The sequence below is a fragment of the Micropterus dolomieu genome, linkage group LG08 (assembly GCF_021292245.1).
Source record: "Micropterus dolomieu isolate WLL.071019.BEF.003 ecotype Adirondacks linkage group LG08, ASM2129224v1, whole genome shotgun sequence".
In the NCBI taxonomy this organism is placed as follows: Eukaryota; Metazoa; Chordata; class Actinopteri; order Centrarchiformes; family Centrarchidae; genus Micropterus; species Micropterus dolomieu.
Genome location: NC_060157.1, coordinates 8,426,025 through 8,453,144, shown reverse-complemented (window position 1 = coordinate 8,453,144; position 27,120 = coordinate 8,426,025). Strand labels below are relative to the sequence as shown.

The 27,120-nt window shown below is 39.7% G+C and overlaps 3 protein-coding genes and 1 long non-coding RNA gene across 7 annotated transcripts in view; 2 read left to right on the top strand and 2 right to left on the bottom strand.

Moving 5' to 3' along the window:
- The window catches only part of LOC123974851 (tyrosine-protein phosphatase non-receptor type 1-like), an 11,252-nt gene extending 7,282 nt beyond the window's left edge, over window positions 1-3,970 (top strand). Inside the window, exon 9 of the mRNA XM_046055810.1 lies at window positions 1,736-3,970. Within this exon, the coding sequence (XP_045911766.1) occupies window positions 1,736-2,018 (283 nt within the window). The 3' untranslated portion in view covers window positions 2,019-3,970. The remainder of the gene's footprint in view (window positions 1-1,735) is intronic.
- Window positions 1,087-21,909, bottom strand: LOC123974857. 4 transcript variants are annotated; one of them, XR_006825949.1, is made up of 4 exons: window positions 21,276-21,908; window positions 19,603-19,694; window positions 12,638-12,708; window positions 1,087-2,330 (listed from the first exon to the last, which is right to left on the bottom strand). It is a non-coding gene; the product is annotated as an uncharacterized LOC123974857 (long non-coding RNA). The 4 variants fall into 4 exon arrangements; XR_006825951.1 differs by lacking the exon at window positions 1,087-2,330 and adding an exon at window positions 5,947-6,750 and having other exon boundaries at window positions 21,276-21,909; XR_006825948.1 differs by lacking the exon at window positions 1,087-2,330 and adding an exon at window positions 9,071-9,748 and having other exon boundaries at window positions 21,276-21,907.
- Window positions 16,534-18,064, bottom strand: cebpb (CCAAT enhancer binding protein beta). Its single transcript, XM_046055812.1, has one exon. The coding sequence runs from the start codon at window positions 17,854-17,856 to the stop codon at window positions 16,993-16,995; it is 864 nt and encodes a 287-aa protein (XP_045911768.1). The 5' UTR covers window positions 17,857-18,064; the 3' UTR covers window positions 16,534-16,992.
- Window positions 21,454-27,120, top strand: peds1 (plasmanylethanolamine desaturase 1). The gene is made up of 6 exons (XM_046055813.1): window positions 21,454-21,787; window positions 22,673-22,792; window positions 22,896-22,987; window positions 23,122-23,266; window positions 23,402-23,614; window positions 23,733-27,120. The coding sequence occupies exons 1-6, from the start codon at window positions 21,652-21,654 to the stop codon at window positions 23,852-23,854; spliced, it is 828 nt and encodes a 275-aa protein (XP_045911769.1). The 5' UTR covers window positions 21,454-21,651; the 3' UTR covers window positions 23,855-27,120.

Below are 27,120 nucleotides of genomic sequence, written 5' to 3'. Positions count from 1 at the left end.
GGGGGGGGCTGTCCCCCCCCCCCCCCCCAAGAAATGCCACCCGACACCATTACTGACCCACCGCCAAACTGGTCATGCTGGAGGATGTTGCAGGCAGCAGAACGTTCTCCACGGCGTCTCCAGACTCTGTCACATGTGTCACATGTGCTCACTGTGAACCTGCTTTCATCTGTGAAGAGCACAGGGCGCCAGTGGCAAATTTGCCAATCTTGGTGTTCTCTGGCAAATGCCAAACGTCCTGCACGGTGTTGGGCTGTAAGCATAACCCCCACCTGTGGACGTCGGGCCCTCATACCACCCTCATGGAGTCTGTTTCTGACCGTTTGAGCAGACGCATGCACATTTGTGGCCTGCTGGAGGTCATTTTGCAGGGCTCTAGCAGTGCTCCTCCTGCTCCTCCTTGCACAGTGGCGGAGGTAGCGGTCCTGCTGCTGGGTTGTTGCCCTCCTATGGCCTTCTCCACGTCTCCTGATGTACTGGCCTGTCTCCTGGTAGCGCCTCCATGCTCTGGACACTACGCTGACAGACACAGCAAACCTTCTTGCCACAGCTCGCATTGATGTGCCGTCCTGGATGAGCTGCACTACCTGAGCCACTTGTGTGGGTTGTAGACTCCGTCTCATGCTACCACTAGAGTGAAAGCACCGCCAGCATTCAAAAGTGACTGAAACATCAGCCAGGAAGCATAGGAACTGAGAAGTGGTCTGTGGTCACCACCTGCAGAACCACTCCTTTATTGGGGGTGTCTTGCTAATTGCCTATAATTTCCACCTGTTGTCGATTCCATTTGCACAACAGCATGTGAAATTGATTGTCAATCAGTGTTGCTTCCTAAGTGGACAGTTTGATTTCACAGGAGTGTGATTGACTTGGAGTTACATTGTGTTGTTTAAGTGTTCCCTTTATTTTTTTGAGCAGTGTAACTTACTTTACCAGACCCTCTTGGGCCTTGGACCCATCCACCATAGTTTCTTCAAATCCTGTGGGAAACACTGAGTAAAAAGCACATTTTGATTATTTGGATTATTTGGAATGATTTTAAAAAAAGGCAAAATAAATGGAAAAAATGTGAATGTACTTGTTCGGTATTCAGCAAATTTTTTCATTATATTCAGTTTCGGCTTCAGCCAAGAATTTTCATTTCGGTGCATCCTGTTCGAAGAAATGTTTAAATCGGTTGCTAGGAAACATTTGTAGCACTGTCCAATCAAAAGTAAACAACCTTGGAATCAGAAAGTCACTGTAGTAGCACAAGCTGTAGCGTTTTGGAAGTTATGCTACAGCTTAATTGTGATATAATGAACACCTGACAAAAAGTTGTAAATGTAGTTATGACTGGAGAAATGTGAGAGTTAGTAGTATTCATGCAGTTTAGAATGAGTGGAAAATATCTCATTATGCTAACCTAACTGATATTATTTGGTTATTAAGTCTAATGTCACTGGCATTATTTGATGTGTGTTATGTTAGTGAAATGTAAATTAAAATATTTATAATAATATAAATAATAATACCACTAAGCAAGAACTAGTTTGTGTGGTTTAACCCATTTAAATTTAGTAAATACTTTACAAATAGGCTACTTTTGAACTTCGAGCTGGTGCAACTGGCTCCAGGAAGAAAAAATCCTTGCATCTTCCAAATGTTATCCATCCAGTCAAACCAAACTACACCAAATTGCCACATGGGGGCATTAAAGCTTAACTTTACTCTCTTAAATTCTTTCCTCACTCAGGTCCTCACAAGATTCTGAGCTGCGAAAGAGGAACATTCCTGCCCCTCAGCCGCCTCCTGACGATGTTGGTAGCCACATGGAAATCCAACATCATGCCTCCGAAGCTTCAACCAAATCCCAGCAGCAGCATGAGACCAAGGAGCAGGAGCTGCCCGAGGCAGTGGAGCAGCCAAAGGAAAACCCTCCTGTGCCGGGGACTTGGTCCCCTCTAGTAACCAACGTGTGCCTGTGCACGGCACTGGCACTCGGTGCTTATGCCTGCTATCGAGCCTATTTCCACTGATGTCTTTCTTTCCTCCTCCTTTTTGTTCCTCTATCTCTCCACTGATGTTGCAAAGTGGACTAGGCTGGCCAATCAGCCTGATTTGACTCTGGGTTTACTCTGCGAGTGAGTGGATTATTTGGACTTCAGCAGATTCATGTTCACTCGTCTATTTTACAAATGCATTGTGAGAGGTTGGCTGGTTGGGAATAACACCCAAACGTTCTTTCAATATGTCATCTCGGATGCTCAGGGCCTCAGTTTTTCAGGTGTCACATCCCAAATACGTGTGCCGACCTCAACGTAGACTCAACAGATGATACATTTCCCGGTCTGTAGAGGAAACAAAGGGTTTGGTTTTAGCTCCCCTGTTCTGTGAATCAGGATGAACGGCCTATCAGCCCATTTTACCTGTGTCTGCTCTCTTTACCAAATGTGTATGTGATCTTCCATTTCATCCTTTACTGAGGTGTCCGTTAAGATTTCACTTTTGTTTGCTGACATGAATGGATAAGAAATCATAGAGCCAGATTTTTTTTATCAGCCTGTCTGAAAATATGCCAGTAAGGGAGACAAATGTTTGTTCTTTTGTTGTGGGTTAATATTAAACCCAACAGTAAGGTGAAATATATGAAACTAAGAGGGAAGCAATCCTGTGCCCACTAGATAAGAGATGCATGCTGGGGTGGTAATTGAATTGTTACCTGTCCTCATTAGTGGCCTGTGTAGGGCTGCAGGAGGCATGCTAGTTGAGTACATACAGTAAGTGTGTGGTTTTGTGTGTTTGTGTATGTACATTTGCACGAGTGGTAGTTAGTGGGGCTTTCTACTGATGCTTGAGTTAAATCTACTCCGTGAGAAATATTAACATTTACGTCAAATGTGAGATGTAGACTGGGTTTCCTACCGGTAACTGATTCCCTCTTGAGTTTTCTGTCCCCGTTGGCTCAGCAGTGACACGTCTCTTTGAAAACAAAATGGTGCAGGGGCAGGGTCACATGTCTCGTTCTCCAAACGCCATATTGACAATGGAAAAAATCTTGACATCTTGAGATTTTTTATTTTGTTTTTGGAAGGTTAGAGCACCTGGCTTTTGCTTAGTCACTGTTTGCAAGAACATCTTATCAGTCACACGGGATAAAAATGTGTGGAGGCTTTTCCTGCCGAGAGAATGTGTAACATAACCTGAATGCAACTAATATATGTTGTAAAGTAATTTGTGTTCAGTCAATGGAGTTGTGCACGAGAATGCCAGCTTTATGAAACATGAAGTAGCTAACACCCAACTCCTTTCGCCAGCAATACAAATTATTGTGTCACCTTTTATTTTATCAAACTCTGAGTTTGAACAGGGAACCAGGGATTTTGAACAAACCAAAAATCAAACACCAGCACAGGGATGAAAACAATACACTGTAGTGATGATCTGTTGTACTATGGCGTGGCCCTGAGCTGGCAATATTAATTTGTATGATTTTACTTTTTTTTTTTTAAGCATGCTGAATTTGTGAATCAACAGGTTTGTCCTAAAGAGATTAGCTAAGCTGCTAGCATTCAGTTTACCTTCGTGACTCCACAAAGTTCAGTACGTGAGTCCGACAGCTGTACCTTTCTTTAGAATGTATACATGTATGTCCTCTCCAAGGAGACGATCTTATTAGATATATATATATATATAATTTTTTATTTTTATTTTTTTCAAATCAGGTTACAGTGTGCTGAGGTGTTTTTTGTTTTTGTGTTGTTGTTTTTTTTGCTTTAGCAAGGGATTAAGTCTCAGCAACCTGTGGAGCCACTGCATTAGGTTTTCCTGTTTTTCTATACTAATGCTGAGCTCAAAAACATGTATTTTTTTATTTACATTTGTTTTCCTTTTTAAATAAAAAAACAAGTCTACTGTTGATTTACGTCTATAACCTCATTCTCAGTCTTACTTCTAAACGATGGCTATGGTAATAAAACGTCACACATCACTGTGTTAATATCTCATTGTTGGATCGATAATGCAAATAGTTGAGGTGACTACTTGTTTTGAATCAGACCGTACTAGAAAAACTGAATTTGTCACAGAAACACACTTTTCTCATACCTTTATTTAAATTTATACAGAGAACAAGCTGCTTGTTACAGCAGAGCTCATGTCCATCACCTTGTGAGGGTACCAAAGCACTAATCGGCTGCATGAAGTTTGCATCTTCCATCATTGAAGTCATTTCAGTGTTTCCACATGTCTTTGTTTATTTTTCTGTGACCTGAATGAGCAGATGGCTTTTCCACTTTTCAGTTAGTCATCACGAGTTACTTCAGATATTACAATGAAGGTGTCACAAACTGAATGCCTTAAAAAACAATAATATTTTGTATTATTTTAATCTGACCTGTTGCAGCTACTTAAATAATGTATAGTAAGTAAGCAAAGAAAGGGTATTTATATAGGACCTTCTGAACACTGAAAAAAATTAAAGTGCTTTACAGAAGATGGAAAATGGATTAAAACTTTAAAAACACAAGAAAAGGAAAATAAAATCCAAGTAAAAGAGAATATAATGTTGGAAATAAAATAAGATAAAATGAAATACAGTTATACATAAAATAATACACATGAGATAAAGCTATAGTGCAGTTAATTTGTTGCTCCAAATTCAATAATGCAAATAAAAGTGCAGTAGAGAAATCAATCAAAAGCACAGGAGAACAGCAGAGTTTTAAATTTAGATTAGCATTTGAGTGCAGTTTTTAGATCACCAGGAGGCTGGTTCCATCTCTGCAGTCTTTTGTTCTGACTTGAGGTGCTGCCAATCTTCAAGACCTACTGGGTTTTAATATTTATTATATATTTTGGCCGAAGGCTGTTGAGTGCTTTACAAAATAGCAGCAGCACTATTATTACTGTAAAATCTATTCTCTAACTACCTGACAGTGAGAGTGATAACAACTGCAGTAATGTGATCAGTTCTCCTGGTTCTTGTCATTATAATCAGTAATAAGTTAGTCAATCAGTGAAATGCTGCTGCACTAAAACAAACAAAAAAAGTATGCTCATTAATACTTGCTTGTTTTTTTACTTACTCAATAAAAAAATAATTTACTTACAGTTATAAATGATATAAAGGCATTTCTAAAGGGTTGTATTAATTCACTCAGCAGTGTTAATAAGTTAGTAATAAATAGATTTTGGTCCATCATCTGCAGGTCTTTTGTATGTGGTCAAACAGTTGAACCAGTCAATGTGAGTCTTCACGACCCCAAAAAAGTCATTATTGATGGTTTATAACTCATCTGTAATAAAGACATGGGTAAATTATTTATTAAGAATTAATAAAGCCATTTGTTCCAATACATTTTATTTATTATGTTGCAGAAAAAAGGTTTGAGTGCTTTAGTTAATTCTCTGCTTCCAGGGTGAAGTGCTGTAAAAACGCCACAGGGTGGCTCTGTAGGATTGTGAAACCGATTGAGTGACTATGGCGCTCTGGCTTTTGCTGCAACCCACTCTTTCCTGTTTTCTGTATTGAACCTGGGTTTGCTCATTAATTATGTTTTTAGTTCCAGTGAACTGGAGTCAGGAATGTTTTTCCACTGGCTTCAGTTTTTTAGGGTGAAAAGTGATGCTGCACGCCACAAATATTGCTCTCATTTTATTGAACCACAGGCATTACTGATGAAAATTTGTTTCTCAATACACACGAGTTCCCTTTAATACACAAACACACAAAATTATAAAGCTGATGTCCAAACTGCTCCACTAAACAAGGCCCAAAATTGAAGTTTAGGTTTAGATTGAGGTGAATGCTAAAGGAAGGAACAACATGTCTTGAGACACAGGAATTGCTTGAGTAAATTCCACCACACTGTTGTAGTACAGATGATTTGGCAACAGTCCTGGCTAGAACTTCCTGTTTGGGAAATAAGAGGCAGGCACTGGTACGTGCTGTACAGGAATGCAACTTAAACAGAGTGAGTAATAGCACCACCACCACCACCACCACCACCACTGTGTTGACGTCAAAGTGAACAGGCAAGACGGAACAAGCTGGACTCACCTACAGTAGGAAAACTACAATCAAGGTGTGACCAGGGGCCGGAAGTCTTCTTAAAGCCACAGTTGTTTTTGAAAGTGCGCACAGCCTGATCTGACAGTGTTGTCATGACTCATTTTGTCATTTCGTAACTTTACTAATTGTAAATAAGTTAAATGTCATTTTGAATGTATGTCATATCTATTTACGTCATCTATCCTGCCTACACATTTTAATGTTATTTATTTTGGTAGGAAATTCAATACCAGACTATGACAGCTCCCCAAAAACAAGTGACATGAACAGATGTCAAAAGTGCACTATGTGTTGTCCCACAGTGCCGACTTACTCAGCCATATTGTGCACACTGCTGACTCCACATTCACAGTTGACCCAAAAGGATATCTGCCCTGCCTTGCTGACTCTTTCAGCATGTGTCCTCAGTTTAGTTATTAACCTGGAACTTCCCAATGGCTGGCCAGCTGTGAGGGTGGGTGGGACGATCTTTTACTGTAAGCCTCTTTTGTAGCCTGCAGATCTTTTTCACAGGGAGCCGAGCAGGGATCAGGAAATTCCTGAATGTGAGGGGAGTCAGATCTTTCCAAGTGTGACTCTGCAAAGTCTGAGTCACGAAGAGAGACACTCCAGGGCTGTACAATAGAAGCTTGATACCAGGAAGTGTGAGTACACTGTCAGGTGTACCATGTTTCTTCATGCCCTTATCATTTCAAAACCTATGAAATCCAGGGGAGTGACTCAGTATTAGACAGCTTTCAGTATTGACCTGTGGTGAAAAGTAACTCAGCACATTTACTCAAGAATTGTACTTAAGCATGACGTACTTTTTACTCCATTACATTTATCTGACAGCTTTAGTTAGTAGTTACTTCTCAAATTCATACTTTGCATTAAAAAACACAAGCTTATAAAATACAATGTATTGTTAAAGGAATAGTTTGAAATTTTCTGAAATGCACTTATGTGTTTAGTTAAGACAATCAGTATGTCTCCTGTCTGTTCTTTAAATATGAAGCCGCCAACCGGTTAGCATTGCATAGCATAAAGACTCGAAACAGGGAAACAGCTAGCCTGGCTCTGTTCAAAGGTAACAAAATCCACCTACCAGCATCTTTAAAGATTAAACCAGTGATTCCCAAAGTCTTTGCCTCCTCACTAAAAAGGCAGTGTCTAGTTGGGGCCCCTTTCCAGCAGTTAGCTCCACTGGAGAGAGATTTTCTAAATCTAAACTTAAACTCAGATGGTTTAATTCAAATAACTGTTAAGGGCCGAAAGAGGTTAAAGTTATGTGCAGAAGAACTTTATTGTTTCTTCTTTCCTACCCCATTTTTGATCTCACGACCCCTCAGATTTATCTTGTGACCCTTTCGAGGGGCCTGACCCCTAGGCTGTGAACTACTGGGCTAAACTACAGATGGGGACCAAAATAGGCGAAAAAACCTGAATAAAAGAGAAAGAGAAACATATCAAATAAAAATGTTTCTGTGCTCCAGGGCTCACTAAATGGTTTGTTAAGTTTAGAAATGATGTGAATAAAACACTAAGGCCTTTACAGTCACCAGATCTCAGCCTAGTTTAAGACCTTAAGATTTCAGACCAATGTGTAAGACAATGCTCTCCACCACTTTCTCCATAACACCAAATGATAAAATATGAACTTTAATCTTCAAATCTATTTAGTGACGTCTGTGACTGTCTCTGATGCTATTTGTCCTTTTGTTTTACGACTGGCTATGTTTGTTTTTCTTTCTATCTGCTGTACTCAGCTCGCTCTTGAAAAAAAATATCCTGATCTCAATGCAATTACCTGATTAAATAAAGGTGTTATATCCAAATGATGGAAAAACAGGTGGAGGAATAGTGTTCATCCCTCCAACAGAGTTCCACAAACTCAAAGCTCTGAAGGTGCTGCCTGCATACTGAGACACAAGTTTTTCCTGTAGCTAACTGTATATAAGATATTTAAAACTAGCTCCACCTCAACCTGCTAGATCAGTGATACTAATGTGATATATCAGTCACAGAGGCCATTTTTCTGCAAAACAAGTACTTTTACTTTTGATCATTTGTGTACATTTTGCTGATAATACCTCTGCACTCAAGTGTGATTTTGAAGGCAGGACTTCAATTTGCAATGGAATATTTTTACATTGTGGTACTACACTGGCAACAGCCCACCCTTTATTCCTTACATAAACATGGTGATCTATCTTAAGAATATAGCTGTTTTTCCTAACCACACTGAGCAATTGTTTTTTCTCAAATGTAAAAGCTACGTGTTATTGTTGTTCTCATTAAACTGCAGTGTCTCAGTCAGAGGTTGATGGCTTTGGTTACGTCTGTTGAGACATTCACCCATAAGCAGTTCCTGTTCCTGTTCCTGTCCCCCTAGCTGCTGCTGTTGAGGACCAACGGTTAAGACAATGTGACATACAGAACTGTCATAGGCTAAGTTCGCGCATGTAGGTCATAGCGTAAATAACTGGTGCTTCCCCTGGTGCTTTGAAATCCACATCCTTTCTCTTACACGCAGCAAAGCGTGATGACGGCAACATCAGTCCACATGTAAACAAAGCTGGCTGACCTGCCTGCCTAACCACAGATGTCACCATGGTGTTCTTTTGGGTTATTGTTGATGTTTTTTGATAACAACTGGGAAAAATACGACAAATTGCTGCATCTGATGTGTGATTGTGAGTCTTTTGCTGATGCAACACTGACTCCGTGACATATGCGCACGCACACACACACACGCACGCACACACACACACACACGCACACGCACACGCACACACACACACACACACACACACACACACACACACGCTTGTCAATGATTCTGTGTTTGCAACAACAGCTTTTTGGGAATGAGGTGAAAGGTAAGACGTGGTGGTGAACGTGAAGATGGTCACATTGTTAAACTAGTGTGGGTGACGAATGTTTTTTCGTGGCTGCCACCATCATCAACACACCCTTCCAACTTCCTGTTGAGTAATTTCTACATGTCAAAGCCCACACATGACTGCTACTGTTAAATAAAGTTGGATATCTTTTATTTTATGAGTGTATAGCTGAGAATTTACTGTACATTTTACTGATTTGGTCTGCAGCAGCTCGTCAACAAAACAGTGTTGTTTCATTTTGAAAATATCCCCCTTCAGGCTGTTTTACATGCAGTCACAAGATCAGAGGAAAACAATCCCAGAATTTTATCTTCCTATCATTGGTCTAAATTCACACCTACCCTTGCTTAATACATAAGACATATTTTTATTTTGCTTCTTTTATTTTTTTCTTTGTTATTATTGGTGCAAAAACAAAACACTGAATAGTCACTTTACAGCTACACTAATGAGAGAAACAAAACTAATATACACAGACAAAGAAGTTAACATAAAACAAAAAATAGAAAAGCATTGTCATAATAATTAAACAATAATATCATGTACCGGACCTGAATATTACCTGTTTACATGCGTGATTGTCAGGGAAATTTCACACAAACCTACAGAATGACAAATCAGTCAATAGCTGCTATACAAGTTAAAATTTCAATTTCTGGCAGAGCTGTTCGATTAAACTATGTTCATCTTCATCACCTGATTTAATTACTTGTCAAATTTACAATAAATCCCCTTCACATGCCATGTATTTGCACAATTAGGTGGAGCATTTCTTCAATGGATACATTTTCACTTCCATAGTTTTTGAGGCCTGGATGTCAAAATAAAACAGGATGTTAGCTTAACTGACGAGTGTTTCAGAGTGTCTGGTAATCTAGGAATTTTTTATAGGAGAGGTTTGAGGAATTGTGCAATGCGCTGAACTTTCTATATTGCTTGAAACTTCAGAACCTCAAAAGGCTGGTTGGATGTCTTCCCTTTTCATAAAGTCCTGCAATAATGAACTATATAAGAAACGGTCTGTGTCGAGGAGCCAGTATGATAATAGTGTATCATATAATCATATAAGAGTGTGTTAAATCAATGTTGGCTCGTATCTGGTGAGAAGTGATTTGTTGATCATGGATGATTTTCTTATTGTGAGGTGACCCTGACTGAAGGAACTCATATTCACAATAAAGGGGAAATTTTACCAGTTCATTATTTAATATTTCTGAAATATAGTATCAAATGCCATCTTTTGTTTTAGTGGTGGAAAGTGAATAAGTCAATTAATTAATTAATTATTCAGTCACGTACATCTGAACTTTACTATTTTGGGTACTTATAGTGTATTTTACTTGAGTTTTTCTGTATTCTTTTAACCAATTAACCATTTTACACTACTACTAGTTCTACTCCACTATAGTTCAGAGGGAAATTTTATACTTTTGTACACAGCTATATTATACTACAAATTAAGATTTTACAAATAAATCATATGATTAGCTTGTAAAAGTTGATGCATTATTATAGATTAAACTACCTACGTTTTTGCTCAATCAAATACACTGAACAAAATTATAAACGCAACACTATTGTTTTTGCACCCATTCATCGTGAGCTGAACTCAAAGATCTAAGACTTTCTCTATGTACACAAAAGGCCTATTTCTCTTAAAAAATTTTCACAAATCTGTCAAAATCTGTGTTAATGAGCACTTCTCCTTGGCCGAGATAACCCATCCACCTCACAGGTGTGGCATATCAAGATGCTGATCAGACAGCATGGGTATTTTCACAGGTGTGCCTTAGGCTGGCCACAATAAAAGGCCACTCGAAAATGTGCAGTTCCATCACACAGCACAATGCCACAGATGTCGCAAGTTTTGAGGGAGCAAGCAATTGGCATGCTGACTGCAGGAATGTCCACCAGAGCTGTTGCCCATGAACTAAATGTTCATTTCTCTACCATAAGCAGTCTCCAAAGGCGTTTCAGAGAATTTGGCAGTACATCCAACCAGCCTCACAACGGCAGACCAACAATTGTTTTTCATAACCAAAGAATTTCTGCACAAACTGTCAGGAACCATCTCAGGGAAGCTCATCTGCATGCTTGTCATCCTTATCGGGGTCTTGACCTGAATGCAACTTCGCACAGCCATTGAAGAGGAGTGGACCGACATTCCACAGGCCACAATCAACAACCTGATCAACTCTATGCATAGGAGATGTGTTGCAATGCGTGAGGAAAATGGTGGTCACACCAAACTGCACATTTTCGAGTGGCCTTTTATTGTGGCCAGCCTAAGGCACACCTGTGCAATACCCATGCTGTCTGATCAGCATCTTGATATGCCACACCTGTGAGGTGGATGGATTATCTCAGCAAAGGAGAAGTGCTCACTGACACAGATTTTGTAAGATTTGTGAACAATATTTGAGAGAAATAGGCCTTTTGTGTACATAGAGAAAGTCTTAGATCTTTGAGTTCAGCTCATGACGAATGGGGGCAAAAACAAAAGTGTTGTGTTTATAATTTTGTTCAGTGTACTAATAAAAATGATATGTACTTAGTAATGCATTTTTAATAGTAAGGCCAGACACTACAGGTGAATAAGGTAAAATTTCAAAAACTAATGGATATCACCATGAAACTTCCCCAGTTGACATAGATACATTAAGACAAATTTTTTGTATTACAAGTTTTCTGATATGTTATGTTTAAATACGCAAATGATGCATTATCTAATTAAATATGCGCTAATTTACACTTCCAGAACAGAAATCTAAACATTGTCTAGAGCCAGGATCATTTTCTTGAGCTATTAGAGTCAAAGTTTTTACAGAGGGATTTTTTGATATCTCCATAAATCAGAAAAAAATAATTCTTTTCACATGTTTTCAGGAACAAAATATTAAATAATTCAGACTATGAATGACAGATGAACAAACCCCTAGTGTAGTGAAGTGGAGATTTCCAACTGCAAGGCACTCCACTACAGGTGAATCGGGTAAAAAAAAAAAAGATCCTCAGTTCATTGCTTATATTAAGACAATTATTTTTTTTGTATTAGTATAGTAAGAATTGTATACGTTTTCTGAAACTGTATGTTAAAATATGCGAATGAGGCATTATGTAATGGTACCTTTTGGTGAATTTAGGAGAAATATACAGACGCGTTTAAAGGAATTGTAGTAAAAATAAATAAATAAAAAACATAAACACCAAAATGTGTAGGCCTATTTTGGGGTGTTTACCTTCCAGTTTTCTAAAGTTATGAAAGCAAAATAGCCCCAAATCTCAAAACTAAATAAACATTAAAAATATATTCAAGTGCATTCTGGGGGATCCTCCTCAGAGGCCTTTTTTGCACTCATAAAGCAATGTATCTATTTGTTTTTGCAACAGTGATGAAAATTGTTTAGTGCCATTTTCGCAAATGGCAGTTAACATTTTTAATACAGCTTAATTTTGCATTTTTTCCTAAATTTTCTCATACATGAACGTTGCTCTAATAATTAAGCCAGCGCTCATTTTGCAAGGATGGTCTGGTGTTACACAAGATATGGGCAGTGATACTTGCTGTGTAGTGACCGCAAGTCACTTCTGCACGTCAGTTTTGTATTTTCACAGTCATCTACAGCAAAAATAGCAGAAGTGAACAAAGATGTTGAAATCTTGGTGCACTTCAAGACAGATCATGTTCTGGTCCATTTACCGTAGCTCAGGCGCTCTGGCTTCCCGTTACAACCCATGGTCCGGATATCCGGTGTCCCTTTAGAGGAGGAACTGTAATTAAACAAGCAAAATCACTGTGTTAAAATCACCAAACATAGAAATCTTCTGTCTTTGGTCTAGACTCGAGAATATTTTTTGCAAATCATCTTTTGCTTTAAAACTCTGCGCAAACGCTGTCTAAACAACAAAGTTAAAATCTTGTCCAGGATGATGTGACCCTACAACCAAAAAGATATCAACAAAAGGCTTCTGAAAGATTATGCTCAAATATTTCTATATACAACATCCGAGTGTGACTCTAACATGACTCTAAAAATCAACTGTTAGTCAATGGAAGTTCTCTAAATTGGGGATAATATGTGAGATGAAACAAGATTATAAAATGTATGAACAACTTTTACAAATGCAAACAGGATTGATCCTAAAATGGAAGAAATAGCACAAGTGAGCACTTCTTTATACCTGTTTGTCAAAATAAAGACCACAATCAAAATTGAATCTGTTATCAATTGCAAAAACATTTTAGAAAGCATATTTCGAGTATGTCTGGGTTAAAAACAACCACCTATAAAGTTTTATATGCATTCACCTTAAGCTAATTTAAGACATTAAGAAAACATTAGGAAAGAATTTGCAACAATGACATATAAATAGTAAACAAAACAAATGGCTCAATTGTGTAATTCTGCAAATAGCAAATGAGATCTGGGATATAAAAATAGAAACTAACAGAGTGGTTTCTGTCAGACACATATTATCAGTTAAAGGATAACTTCGTTAATATTCTATACTTTCCTTATTGTCAATCAATCCCATAAAAAGACCAAAACCAACAAAGAACTGATCCTAGTAAGTGTTGTCTGTGTAGCCAAAGTCTGATAAATCTTATTCCTCTCTGCCATACAGCTCCATTGTTGTCCAAAATCTACTAAAAGCACACCAATACGCCACACTGTTGCACTGGGTGACATGAGCCATGCACTATTTATGCCTGTTTTAGTGAAGTTTGCTTAAAAAAAAACAAAAAACTAGCTGTCCAGCTGTTCAAGGAAAAATCTAAGTATTTGTGCCCTCTTTTTAAAGCTCCACAAACAAGGTAGGGAAGTCAGAAATGTACTGAGCTGGACTAACACACTGTTGGTCTTTTCATTGACTGTAAATAAAAAATATTGAATATTGCCAGCCTTATCCTTTTAGATGCATTGAGAAACTATGTAGAAAGTAGTTTTTAACAGCAGATTTGACCAGAAAAAGATATTACTGTGTTATAGTTATGTGCACGTTTGCATTTTATAATTGGTGTGATGAATTAGTTAGTTGTTTAAATGTATATGAATGTCAGAGCAACTTTGTATTTGTTAAACCAACAGCAGCTAAATGTTGGTTCAGTATTTTTGTTATTACAAAGTATCATATTGGAGCTGCAAATTATTATTTTTCACTATTGATTCATCATTTTGTCTATAAAATGCCAGAAAATAAAAACTGTTTTAATTTCCCACAGACCAAGCTGACATCTTTAAATCTTGTTTTGTTTGACCAAAACCAAACATGACCAAACATATTCAGTTTACTAGTTTACTATCAGGTGTGACAAAGAAAAGCATCAAATCCACAAATTTAGCTCAAAAAATATTTGACATTTTTTGCTTTAAAAATGACTAAAACGACCATTTTATTATCAAAATAGATGCCAATAAATGTTCTGTTGATCAACTTATCAATTAGATGATTGTTACAGCTCTATAACATATATTAATTTAAACATGTATCACAGCTGTGATCTTACGTGTGGAGCAACAAAACCCTAGTCCCACTGTTCTGCTCCATGTTCATAGTAAAACTTAATTCAAACGCCCACTCCTGTTGGTTGTGGTATGTGGTAGTGACAGCCAGAAAATCTGGACCAAAGCCAAATTAAATAATTAAAAGTGTTAACTGATAGAACATCGAGTTTTCATCATCAAACTTTCTAGATTAATTTGGGACACACAATCTGATACAACATTGTGGAAAAGTGTTTTAGGGAACAAACTAATAAGATGACTTATTGGTAGAAAAATCCTTCCATTTCTCAACAACTGGTACAGAGTGGACATTTAAGTGACAGGTGTGTGTGTGTGTGTGTGTGTGTTTGTTTGTATTGCTTTATCAGAGGAGTTTTTAGGAGGCCAGTTGGCGTACGGAGGGGCTGTGATGCAATGAGGAGTTTACGGACAGACACTGCCCATTGACGGTAAAATGTGGAAAGAGGGCTGGGCTAAACTTTCAAGAAAAGAGGTCATCCTGTGTGGGAATTTCCCTCTCTCCTGTCAGCATGATAGCCAGGACCAGGGAAAGACTGCGTGGGGCTCCATTAGGAAACAAGGGGTCATCGAAGAAAGAATGCCTAGAATGTTTGACTGAATCTGAGCCAAGACTGACGGCGCAGCTAGAGCAGGGACTGTGCTGGAAACATTTCATTATAAATACATTATCTGAAACATTACTGTGTCTGCAGTTGAGTTAATGACTTTTTCTTGAAACAAATGATTATGTTTACTTGGAAGGGTTTTTTTGCCAGTAAAAGCCTAAAGCCAGCCAGACAACTCACAGCTATTGTCATTATAACAATGTCTTCTTTAAATGTGGGTGTAGCATTCTTCAAGTGATGGTGTGTTGGAAAGGGAGGATATTGCACAACAGTTAAAAGCTAAACTGTTCCATCATTCAGTGAGTGTTGAAATATCCACTGCACTCAAAATGGCATCTCCCACTGCACAAAACAGCAACAGTAACAGTTTTAATGTTGTGTTTTCAGTGCCAGTATAGTCAGTTTGTCCTCTCTTGAAAAACTAGCAGAGGTGGTTTATCCTCTTTTCTCCTGTTTGACGTGAGAGTTGGAAAACATTCCCCACCCTGAACTGTCAAACAGCACATACAAATCCCACCATGCCTCTTTTTTTTCCTCCTCTGTCTGGGGTTTTCTTTGCTTGTGACAGATATGCTTCATACTGTGTACACAGTGAAATGCAGTCTGAGGGCTTGGTAAATTCCACTGCAAACCAATTGTCAACTTATCTAACATGTCTGGTGTAACCTACTTTGTCTCTCCCATTTCTAACTTCTACATTTTCTGCTGAGGGTTTTCCACTCGAGATTTACTCAGGATTATTGGTATCTCTCCTTCACTCCCAGCCAGGTCTTGGCGTTTGAAGCGAGACCTGAGGTGGGGTGAGGAGGTTAGTTGCTGATTAATTTCCATGCAACCTTGAACCCCTCTCTGGACCAGTGGACCCAGCAGACTATTGACAGAGCCGTGTGCTAAAGATAAAGCTAACATTTCTCTGTGGCGTGCAGTGTGACCAAGTTTTTTTTTTTTTTGCTGCTCTCAGCAGTATCATTTCAGTTTATATTGGTTGGATGTATTTTAGGATCTGAGGACTTTTTGTGAATTCAATGAGTAAACAGAAAAATTAAAATGGCGGTGGCATTAAAAGTTAACCATAGCCACACAGTGTGGAGAGTCTGTTTCTTGCTTTTTTTAACCTGACCTTTTTATTATTTAATGGCTGATTAAACCACTGAATACCATGTTCTGCTCTGTGGAAACAAAAAATGATAATGAAATGTAATGATGGTGATCCGAAGCAATATTTAAATTACACAGGCCTGCATGCACTTGGTTGATGTCTCCTTCAATTTTGGCATATCTGAATTTAAAATATTGCAAAATTGCCTCTGCAATATGTTGCAATTGAAATAGGCCTACATCATAATACGCAGTCTGACTATCATGTGTGTATATTTAAGGCAAGCATAACACCCCTGTATGTCTGTCTTTCTGAGCCTACACCATGCTTCAAAGGGTCAGAAAAGAAGAAATTACAAATGAAATCTTTTAGACAAAGTATAAATCTGTTTAATTCAATATAATATCAAGTACAATTAAAGCATTTCCCCTTTTAATATTAAATAAAGACTTATTTCATTCATTGCCAATACTATTACAAAGAGTTGCATCATTTCACTGCAGTACAACACATCTTTTCTTGAAAACCAGTGATCCATATAGGACAAAATGTAGAAATTCACTCGCATGTATGTAAAACCTGCACAGAAATACTGCATACACAAAATTACATCTGAGAATCAAGCTACTGTGACATGTGAAGAATCGTGAATGATTGCGCAATCCATGCGCCCACTTCTTCAGTCCCATTCAAAGTGCCCTTGTAAACTGGTGGTCACTGTCTTCACCTGTGAAGCGTACCGTTTTCAACACTTGTTCAGTGGATCACCTCCGCCTCTAAAGTCCATCAATGATGACAAGCAGCTCAGAGATCCTGGAGGTTTCTATGGTCCGGTGGCAGAGAGCAGGTTGCGCAGGGTGGCCAGCTCTCTGGACAGCTGCTCTACACGCTTTTGTAAACGATCATTTTCTGCAGCCAGTTCCAGCACTTTATGTTGAGTCTCCATGTTGCGCATTTTGGCTTTGTCCCTGCTCTTCCTCACGGCGAGGTTGTTCCTCTCCCGCCTCACCCTGTACTCTTCACTGTCCTTGTCCAGGCGTTTCTTTGCTTTCCCGCTGGACATTTTGCCACCGTGCGACGGTGACCTGCTTTTACCTGACGGGGCAGGTGTGCCGGGCGGGCTGGAGCAAGTCGAGGACGCGGTGGAGATGTTTCCAAGACTGCCGCTGGTGGACTGGTAATGAAGATACCTCATGTCAAAACCAGACGACCCGTTCTCCATCTTTGCGTCTTCCTGGCTGTCGTCTCTCTCAGCAGCAGCAGCCGCAGCTCTGTAGCGGCTCCCGACGAGTTCAGGGCTGAGCACACTATCCACACGGGTCTCCTGCAGCTCAGCGTAACCCAGCGCGTAGGGCTCCCTGGGGTCCCTCAAGTTGTCGCACTGACTCGCCTCCAGCTCGTTCAACAGCGAGTAGTTCTTGTAGTTCTGTAAAGCTGCAACTCTCTTGATCTTGTTGCTCTCCGCCAGGAAATCTGAGAAAACGTCTCCCTGTTGCTGCTGCTGCGGACAGTGCAAAGCTGAATCCAGGTAAACGCTGAAGTCTATCGCTCTCTCCCGCTCTTCAATGCCCACCTCCGTCATCGGGTCGCCGACCCTCCAGTACGAGCCGCTGCCGATGGGACTGATAATGCTGTCTCTACTGTGGATAGCAAAGCTGCCCTCGTCGTAGAAGCCGGCCACTTCCATGGATCTTAACACCCGCCGGATTGCAGGAGCATGGAGGGCTGAGATGAGACGCCCAGAGTGGTTTTGGTTCCGCTGCCTCACTTGTGAAATGTCTCAACTGTCGGAATGTTGTGAGTTTAAATCCCCTGTGTCACTGCCTGTGACAGCATGCAGTGAAACTACTTTGGAGAGACAGCGCTCATGGATCGGGGAAGGAATTGACAGATCTTCCTGTCTTGGGGGGTTTTAGTACAAGCGAGGGGCGGGGTTTAGCTGGGCAGGTGTGTGACGCGCAGCGATGGGCCAACCGGACAACCTGTCCTGCTTTCAGAGGACTTTTCAGCTATTTGTGTTTGGACATAATAAAAATCTGTTTTTTTGTGTGTGTGGCATTTGGGACAATTAGTTGTGGCATAGACTTTGGTTTGCCACCCAAGAATAAAGAGGGGAAATGCAACTTTAGTGGCTTTCATTAATTCCTCATTAACGACACAGAGACAACTAAAACAGAAATAAAAAGTGAAAATACAACCCAACAACAGTCACTTCATCCAGAGTGCGGGGCGACGTCTGCCATAAGAAAATGCGGTGAATACTTTTAACCAGCATTTGATGACAGCACGTCCATTCACGCCATCTACAGTCACATCTCACAGACGCGACAATAAAATCCCACTCAGTGGTAACCATTTTCTAAGTTCATGCGTAATCATTTCATAACAAGATACTAATGGAAGCACATATCCAGACAGATGTTTCCCCACAACATTCACAGACTAGTCGAAACCGGTCTGTGTATTTTGCTGTGTGGTGAAACTGTACAAGATGATGCATCCACTCCAATACTGCAGGGTGGGTGTGATGAGAAATTTCGTCAGCCTGGTTTATGTCTGTAACGGTTCAGTGTGTTTTTAATAACCCTTTCTCGAGATGTCTCACGGAGCATCGTGATTTTCCTGTCAGAACATTAATGTAAACAATAAACAGGGCACAAACATGTGATAATAACCGGGCCCAGTGACTTTGCTCAGTTGACAAAACAGGTCTTGGTATTTTATACACATGGTCAGCAGGTCTAATGACCCTTAATGCACACAGTCTGTTCATTACAGCTTTTGAGATATAGACCTACAGTACAATTTGTGAGCAGAGACAAGTGTGGATTTTATGTGGTCTTACTGCCATCTTGTGGTAAGTGCAAGGATAACTGACATTACAGTAACAGGGTTAAAATAAATGTTTGGGACATGTGTCTTCCCACAAACTGTTTCCTGGTGTGCAGCCAAAACCACTTTTCTGTTTGAGTATGTCTTCAAAACATTTCTTGAGAAATATACACTCTTCCCTTTTACCAGTTGGCTCCCCCTCATACGCATGCACAGGTGTTACAGTTTATTCTGTGACTATCTGTGACTTTAGGGCTGTATTTTTCCCCCATGTGCTTGGATTAAAAGTCAGTTGTTGAATGCACAACTGTTGACTCCATGAACAGAACACACACAGTGCTGGATTAACATGTTTTGAGGCCTTGGTGCAAATATGTACCATTGGGCCCCAACTGACCACCCACCCCCAGTCTGTGGTATATGTGCCCTGTTGCACGTACAGTGGCACACCAGACAACATGTTAGCTTTATTATGCCCAGAGACTCAGAAAGTAACCAGGTCAGTAAAGAATAAGTGATTATGCAGAATGCCCCCTTCCACACTGTCAGAGTATTATTTATAATTTATTATCATTTATTATAATTAATACTTAATACTTACTTAATAATGAGCCAATATACTCATCAGGAGTGCTTGTTGGATTGCTGAATAGCTTCCAAGTCCCCTCTCCCCCGGCCGACATCAGATTAAAACTAAAAATGTGCATAACATTTTATAAGCTGATCAATTCATTTGTATTTAAAAGTAAGATAAATGTTGTGGAGAAGTATAAAGTAGGATGAAATGGAAATGCTCAAGTCACGTACCACAAGGTAGGTAAATGTACTAGGTTACAGAACCCACCAGTGCAAACAATGAACTTATAGTATTAAGATACAATAGGGACACACATTTTGTTAGTTGTTGCACAATCTGTTGCCTGCTAAAGTGTCTGTTGAGCAGTGGTGTAAAATAACCTTAAGTCGAGTACTGTAAGCCTACTACAATTTGGTGTGCTTTATTTGAGTATGTCAAATTTATGCTACTTTATACTTCTACTCCACTCCATTTAGGAGGGAAATATTACATTTTTCACTCATTTACATTTCAACAGCTATAGTTACTGGATACTTAGATTCATATCGTTTACAAAAAACACAAGCTTATACAATACAATGCATTGTTAAAAGCCAGGAGAATGAAAAAGAGACATCTTTCAGTATCAACCTGTGATGGAATGTAATGCATGCAAGTACTGTACTTATGTACATTTATGTGCTTGTACTAGGGGCGGCATTAGGTCGGTCTGTTAGGACTTGGCTCCCCGGGTGCCGTACGATGGCAGCCGACTGCTCCTACATAGGATGGGCAGAGAACAAATATCCCCTTCCCCCTCCCTTGGGTGGCAGTAGCTCAGGCTGGCTGGACACTGGTCACTGGTTCGAGTCCAGCTCTGACCACAGATGTGGACTGGTAGCTGGAGAGGTGCCACCTCTTGGGCACTGCCGAAGGTGGCCTTGAGCAAGCCCCTGAACCCCCAACTGCTCACTCTGACATCTCTCCATGTGTGTAAAATGCTAACAATTAACAACAGAGTGAAAACATCTACTCCACTTTAACTTTCAAAGGGAAATATTATGTATTTACTCCACTAGGGCACATTTAACAGCTCACAGAGTAATGCTAATGCTAATGTAGGAACCATTAATCCAGTAGGCTATGTGACAAGGGAGATTTTTCCTAATGTGAACTTTCACTTCTGATACTTTGCTGTACATCTTGCTGATAATACTTATTATGAATGTAGGACATTTAGCCTACTTGTATCGGAGTAGTTTTACATCACTGTAGACTATTGCTAATTTTACTTAGTGACTTTTTTAAACTGTGGCAACAAGTGGCATTTACAGGATAATGATGAATTCTATAATGTAGTGTAACAGTAACATAAGAGGAGGAGAATCATCAAAAGGTCAGTTAATTGACTCAGTAATGTCAGTTAAGCTAATAGCTAATTATCAAACAGCTAACTTAAAGTTAGCAAACATTAGCTAACATTAGCCACAATAAACAACTGATCATACCAGACCAAGTGAGGCGGTAGCAGCAAAGCCCCTGACTGTAATGAATTGAGCAAGGATGCGTTTAAATGTTTATGAATTCAACTTTGAATTGTAGGGGGGAAGAATGTGTCTTATTTATATCTATAATATATATGTAAAAAGTGACATGTCACTTTACGTAAAAGTCAATACTGCTTGAACAAAAGTTACTGCACTGTTTACACACCTCACCTGACTATATGTTGTCCATAGTTGAAGCTGTAGCGTCACAAAGTTTGACATGTGACCCATGTCGCCAGTTTTTATGAGGTTCATATCACGTATACACAGAGAGAGCTCCATCTACTGTAGACTTCATCCAGCTGAGAGCAGAGCGGGGACTAGAGGACGGGTGGTGTCAGGAAATTCGGTCTTTCCCCTCGTAACCTGCATTGGTCACTCGGCTGCGTGTGGAACATTTTGTCGTCCGTTGATTGGCTGCTGCGCTCACCGACTTTCACATGATTGGTTAAAAACGTTACGCTGTCTGTTGGCTGAGAAGTTGATGATGCAATTGGTTCCTAGCTGTGAGTAGAGAGGTTGAAGGGGCTGGGCCCACAGCGGAGAAATGGCGAGAATGGTTACCGAGAACGGCCGTGGAGTGGAAACACAGAACCCAGAGCCGCAGGGACCGGGCCGGGGTGCGGCCAGATGGGGTCCACAACACGCCGGTGCCCAAGAACTCGCCAATTTATACTCACCAGGTGAGTCGATCCCCTCAGCAGCGCCGTCTTATCGGCTTGTTCACCCGGTTCAAGTGTCCCTGAGTGGTGTTACTCAACGACAGGCTTTTTACGTAGTTACCGAGTAAGAAACTGGAGGAAACCTCTGCTAAAAACAAGAGCACCAGTTTATCTTATCTAACTGCTACAATTAAATGACAGTCACACTTTTGTTGTTATACAATGGGAGTCATGTGAGATGAATTTGTGCTCGAGTCGCTGTTGTCATTTGACATTTCGAGCATCAGGCAGATGTTAGATGTTAGAGGAGCTGCTTCTGCTTTAGGCTCAGAAGCCACATTTGGCCACGGAGCTGCTGTGACCTTTCATAACCGTGTCGATGCTAAGTCTGCCCATCTGTAACTCAAGAGAGCAATGCATAATCAAAAAACAAAGGTCTAAATTGTTTTGAGATCTTGGCACCTCCCCTGTGCCAGTTTCTCCACCGTCATTCATTCCATTTGAAGTTGAATGCAAAAAGTTTAAGGCCTTCTTGCCCATTGTACAAATACTTGATGCCTTTTGAGGTCCTCATATCAGTTGAGGACCTTACAAGGATCTGAATCTGACAGCTTTGACTGCATTGGTTGGATTGTACTCTTCTTTGAGTTGTATGACATGGACAGGTATATGGGACAGGCCCTCGCTCACTACTCCGTATGCTCAGCACTGTAACAAGAAAAGTGCAACAGAAATGTTGCCTCACTGAGTGTCTCTGTTGTGAAGAAGCACAATATTAATTCTGGTAATAAGGTTTAGTTTGGATCAGATGACATCACATTAAGTCTTATAGACTGGAGGCAGTCTGTGCTGTTTATGTGTTTAATCCAATCAAACTAATGTGTATGCTTGTGTTTTTCTTTTAAGGCAAAAGATGTCAAGAATGGATAAGTGTTATCCTCTGCTTCTCTCTCATGGCCTTCAATTTCATTCACCTACTTGCCAACTTCCATCTGGGACACATGTGGTACATCCTGTTGAGCATCAGTAAGAGTTGACTGAAAAATGATATGATGTTCTGATGTTGAACAAGTGTTGGCTGTTCTCTCATCAATTTTCTGTGCTGCTCTCTGCTCAAACTCATTTTCAGTGGCAGGAATACTCACCGCAGACTTTGCGTCTGGATTTGTTCACTGGGGGGCTGATACGTGGGGGTCAGTGGATCTACCCATCTTTGGAAAGGTAATGTATCCATGAATCATTTTCAAACCTATCTCCCCAACAAGAATCCATTGTTTGTACTCTAAATAATCTGTTTTCCTGCATTTACAATTTCTTGTTTTCCACCCTGTTGGACTGTCTGATCTGTCATGCAGGCCTTTATACGACCTTTTAGAGAGCACCACATTGACCCCACAGCCATTACCCGTCACGATTTCATTGAGACCAATGGTGACAACTGCATGCTGACCATAGTCCCTCTAGCAAACATGGCCTTCAACTTCCTCATACTCTCCCCTGGTGAGTTTTGTATTAACAAACCAAGCCTGACATTTTCTTCTACATGAATATGCTTTAATCTGGTTTAAGCTGTTACTTCTGAATAACCATGCAGGGTTTCCCGTCTCACCTTGTTTATGTCACCTTTTTTTGCAGCGGAGGTTTACCATATCTACCCCTGGTACTGCTACTTGTATGCACTAGCCATCTTTGTGACCCTTACCAACCAGATTCACAAGTGGTCGCACACATACTTCGGCCTGCCTCGCTGGGTGGTGCTCCTACAGGACTGCCACATCATCCTGCCCCGCAAGCACCACCGCATCCATCACGTCTCCCCTCATGAGACGTACTTCTGCATCACTACAGGTTTGTCTTTATTTCCTCAAGGGGGATCATAAATCAGTCTGAATGTAGTGTTTTGTCAATGACATCTTACGGTTTATGGAATGAGAGTCAGGCAGGTCATTGAGTTCTTTCTCTCCAGGATGGCTGAACTACCCTCTGGAGAAGCTGGGTTTTTGGAGGTACCTGGAGGATATTATCCAGGGTGTGACGGGAGAGAAGCCCAGGGCTGATGACCTGAAATGGGCTCACAAAGTCAAGTAACTCCGCAGGCTTACTGCATCCTACCTCAGAAGATGCTGGCTCCGTCCAGGCTTCTCACGCCCTTTTTGCCTCACTTAAACTGTAAAAACTAACAAACACTTTCTGATGCCATAGCTTAAAGTCTGTTTTTCAAAAGCAGGGCTCTGTTGATGGATTTTTTCACTCACTCATGGAGATCATTATTCAAATTGCAATATATCCTAAACTCTTCGTATGTCAAACAGAGCTCATCACTTTTTTTTTTTTTTTAATGTGATTTACAAACGCTTCTGCTAAAAAGGTTTGGTCAGATACATGATTTGAAATTGCGTTCCAAGGAGATTAAAACATTTCCCTCACATCGATTAAATTATATTTATATCAGTTTTTGGACCCCCCCCCCCATTTTAAGGGTCTTCTTGATGTGCAAGTAATAACGTTGGATTTAAGCCATGGTAAGAGGTAGGGTGGGGTGATACAAGATTTCGAGATGCTTTACCAATGTTGATAGCTAAAGATTTGATGATAGCCAAATTGGGTAATTACAGTTACATTTGTTGACTTGCACGCTTGGGTTTAGGTGCACACTTCTTTTTTTTTTTTTTTTTTTAATACTAACCATTGCCCATTGTTGTGTCTAGTAACTTATCACAAATCAACATGCAACCATATTTTTAATAGTTTAGTCATGGATTTGTTATTGTGGGACAATGACTACAGTTGCAGTGGAAGAGTTGATGCCCAAGTCATCCCTCCAGGATGCAAAATGGCAGGTCTGTCAGCTCAGAGAAACTAGTTTTAAAGTAAACAAACCAAAAAGAATATAAAAATAAATTGCTCAAATTGCTGTCAGATCCTAAGCTGTCATTTTGATTGGAATTATTTTTTTTTTCTGGATGATGAAACAGTTGAAACAGTTGTCATTTTTTTAGGAGATGGGTAATTTTCAGTAATTTGATCTGTGTTTTGTAACTGTAGTCAGTGTTGATGCTAGGCCATTAAAACATCTGGGCAAATACACATGTATTGTGCTGTTGTTCTGCTGAGGCAGCCTGGCCCTACTGTGTAGTCTTTTCAGATGATCACGTGTCTTCTGTGAAAAACATTTTTAGTTTTTATTTCACTCCTGTTAACAGTTTTGCAAGAAAGAGTTCCATGCAGTTTTTGTCAATCTGCCTTACACTCCACAGATGCAGTACTGGTGTCTCTTTTGTTTCTTTTGCAGCACTTCTTGTTGCACTGGTAACATTGTTTTCACCACTCGCATCATCTTTTGTATTTTGGGAAGGAATGTTGCCACCGTGTACTGTCTTGGTAACTGTGACAAGCAGACTTGGTGATATTACAGGGACTTTGGTGAAGGCTGACGATCCAGGAATTTCTTCACTCCTATAGATGAGATCATGGGATTTAATCAATTGGTTGGACATTGTTTTTAACACTTTAGTCAGTCATTTGTAAATGTGTTGTACAGCGAATAACTATGCAGTGTAATATGAGGCCCTTAACTATATGTCTTAAGTCATCCGAGTAGGTTAAATGCCTTTCTATTTCTAATTATTTATACATATTTGCTAAGTTGAAAAACTGGAGCTCAAAAATTTAGCTACCTAATAAACTGCATGACAAAGTTACTTATTAAGATGTCACATACACTGACGTAAGAATGCATGCATGCATACAGCATGGCGGCTTATGCATATAATTTACTGGGTCATCAGCTTTCCTTTGAGTTTGTGTAAAGCAGACTCTGACTAGGGAGGATTGTGCTCACTTCAGATGAAATTAATTGTACTGCTTTCAAAAGATGACCCCAAACTGACCAGATGGTCCTGGGTTTGAACTACCAAAATGTTATCTTCATTCCAAGGAAATCCTGGCAAATACTTTCAGGTTTAAATGGGAGAAGCTAACCATGCTGTTCAGTTGGGTTAAAGGCTGAATTATTAAGCTTCTGGTGTTAAAGTCTAAGTAGGCAATTTAGTGATAGTTCATTTTGAAGCCAAAATTCTGTTTTATATTATGTAATATTCCAGTTTTTGAATCCCTCTTACTTGATTATATAAAATGATTCACCATAGGCCAACAGCAGAAGTACACTGCAGATTGCATAGTGCTTGTGGTGTATTGTGAGGAGTAGTTTTGTAGGTAGTAGGTAGTTTTATATACGCTGGTAAATGGAGGCCTTTATGTCACTTGCATCACAGTTAGAGGCTTGCATTGAAGTTCTAGTCCTATAGTTCAACATTAGGCTAATATTGCTGGGACACTTCAGTAGACCCATTTGAACTTTGACAGAGAGGTTATTTTCTGAATAGGATTCTTGGCGTTTGCTCTTCTGAATGTTTCGGCGCTTCAGTAAATTGCTTTTTGTGATGATATAGAAGTTGTGTCAATTTTAAGGACGCTTTGTGTTTTTGTATTACTGCTAAGGATAATGGATATAAATACTAGACATGACATGCCATAATTAGTTTGGAGATTAACAAAACCGACTACTTTGCAATAAAAATATCTGGTGAGCTCAGAAGGAATCCATACTATAATATTCTTTGCTTGGAGACAATAAGATTTGCTTGAAGACAGACTTGCTATTTATGGCTGTCATAGTCTGGTTGAGAGTATAGATCTAACATACATTAACTTATTCATCATTGTTATACTCCAGATGATCTCAGGATTGTGGTTAGAGTGATTAAAGTAGTTTGACATGACATTTGTCACTCATTTCCATCAGATTCTGTTGGCCAAAGTAGCAGAATGAATTTTAATACATTATAGGTTCTACTGTAGCTATATATCAGTACAGTGAACCTGGCGTCTTTTTATTGAGGTAGAATTTGAGTGGATTTGAAGGGTATTTTGTGACAATGTGTGGTAAGCTTAATATTTTACCACCGGAAACAATTTTATGAAGGCTAACAAACATGTTGGTATGTGGTGTGGGCACTTGTCCTTGATATGTTTGACATGCTGTGTTGAATTCGCTTTTGTAATGAACCTTGGACTTATGAATTGAATTGCCTTATCCTCTCCCTGATTGATTTTCTGTAAATCTTGCCAGCGAAATAGGAAAACATTTTATTGACTGACTTTAAATTGCCCTTCACTTGCCTCTGAGGTAAGACCCATATGGATGTTGTAGTTGGTTATGTATGCTGGTGGTGATGGAGTTCTAGATATCAGAATAATGCCTTGATGCCTTTTTGTTGTCTTCCATTTCGGAGACATACAATGTATATATTAAACTGTATTTATAAATAAACTAAATAAACGGTTGATAATTA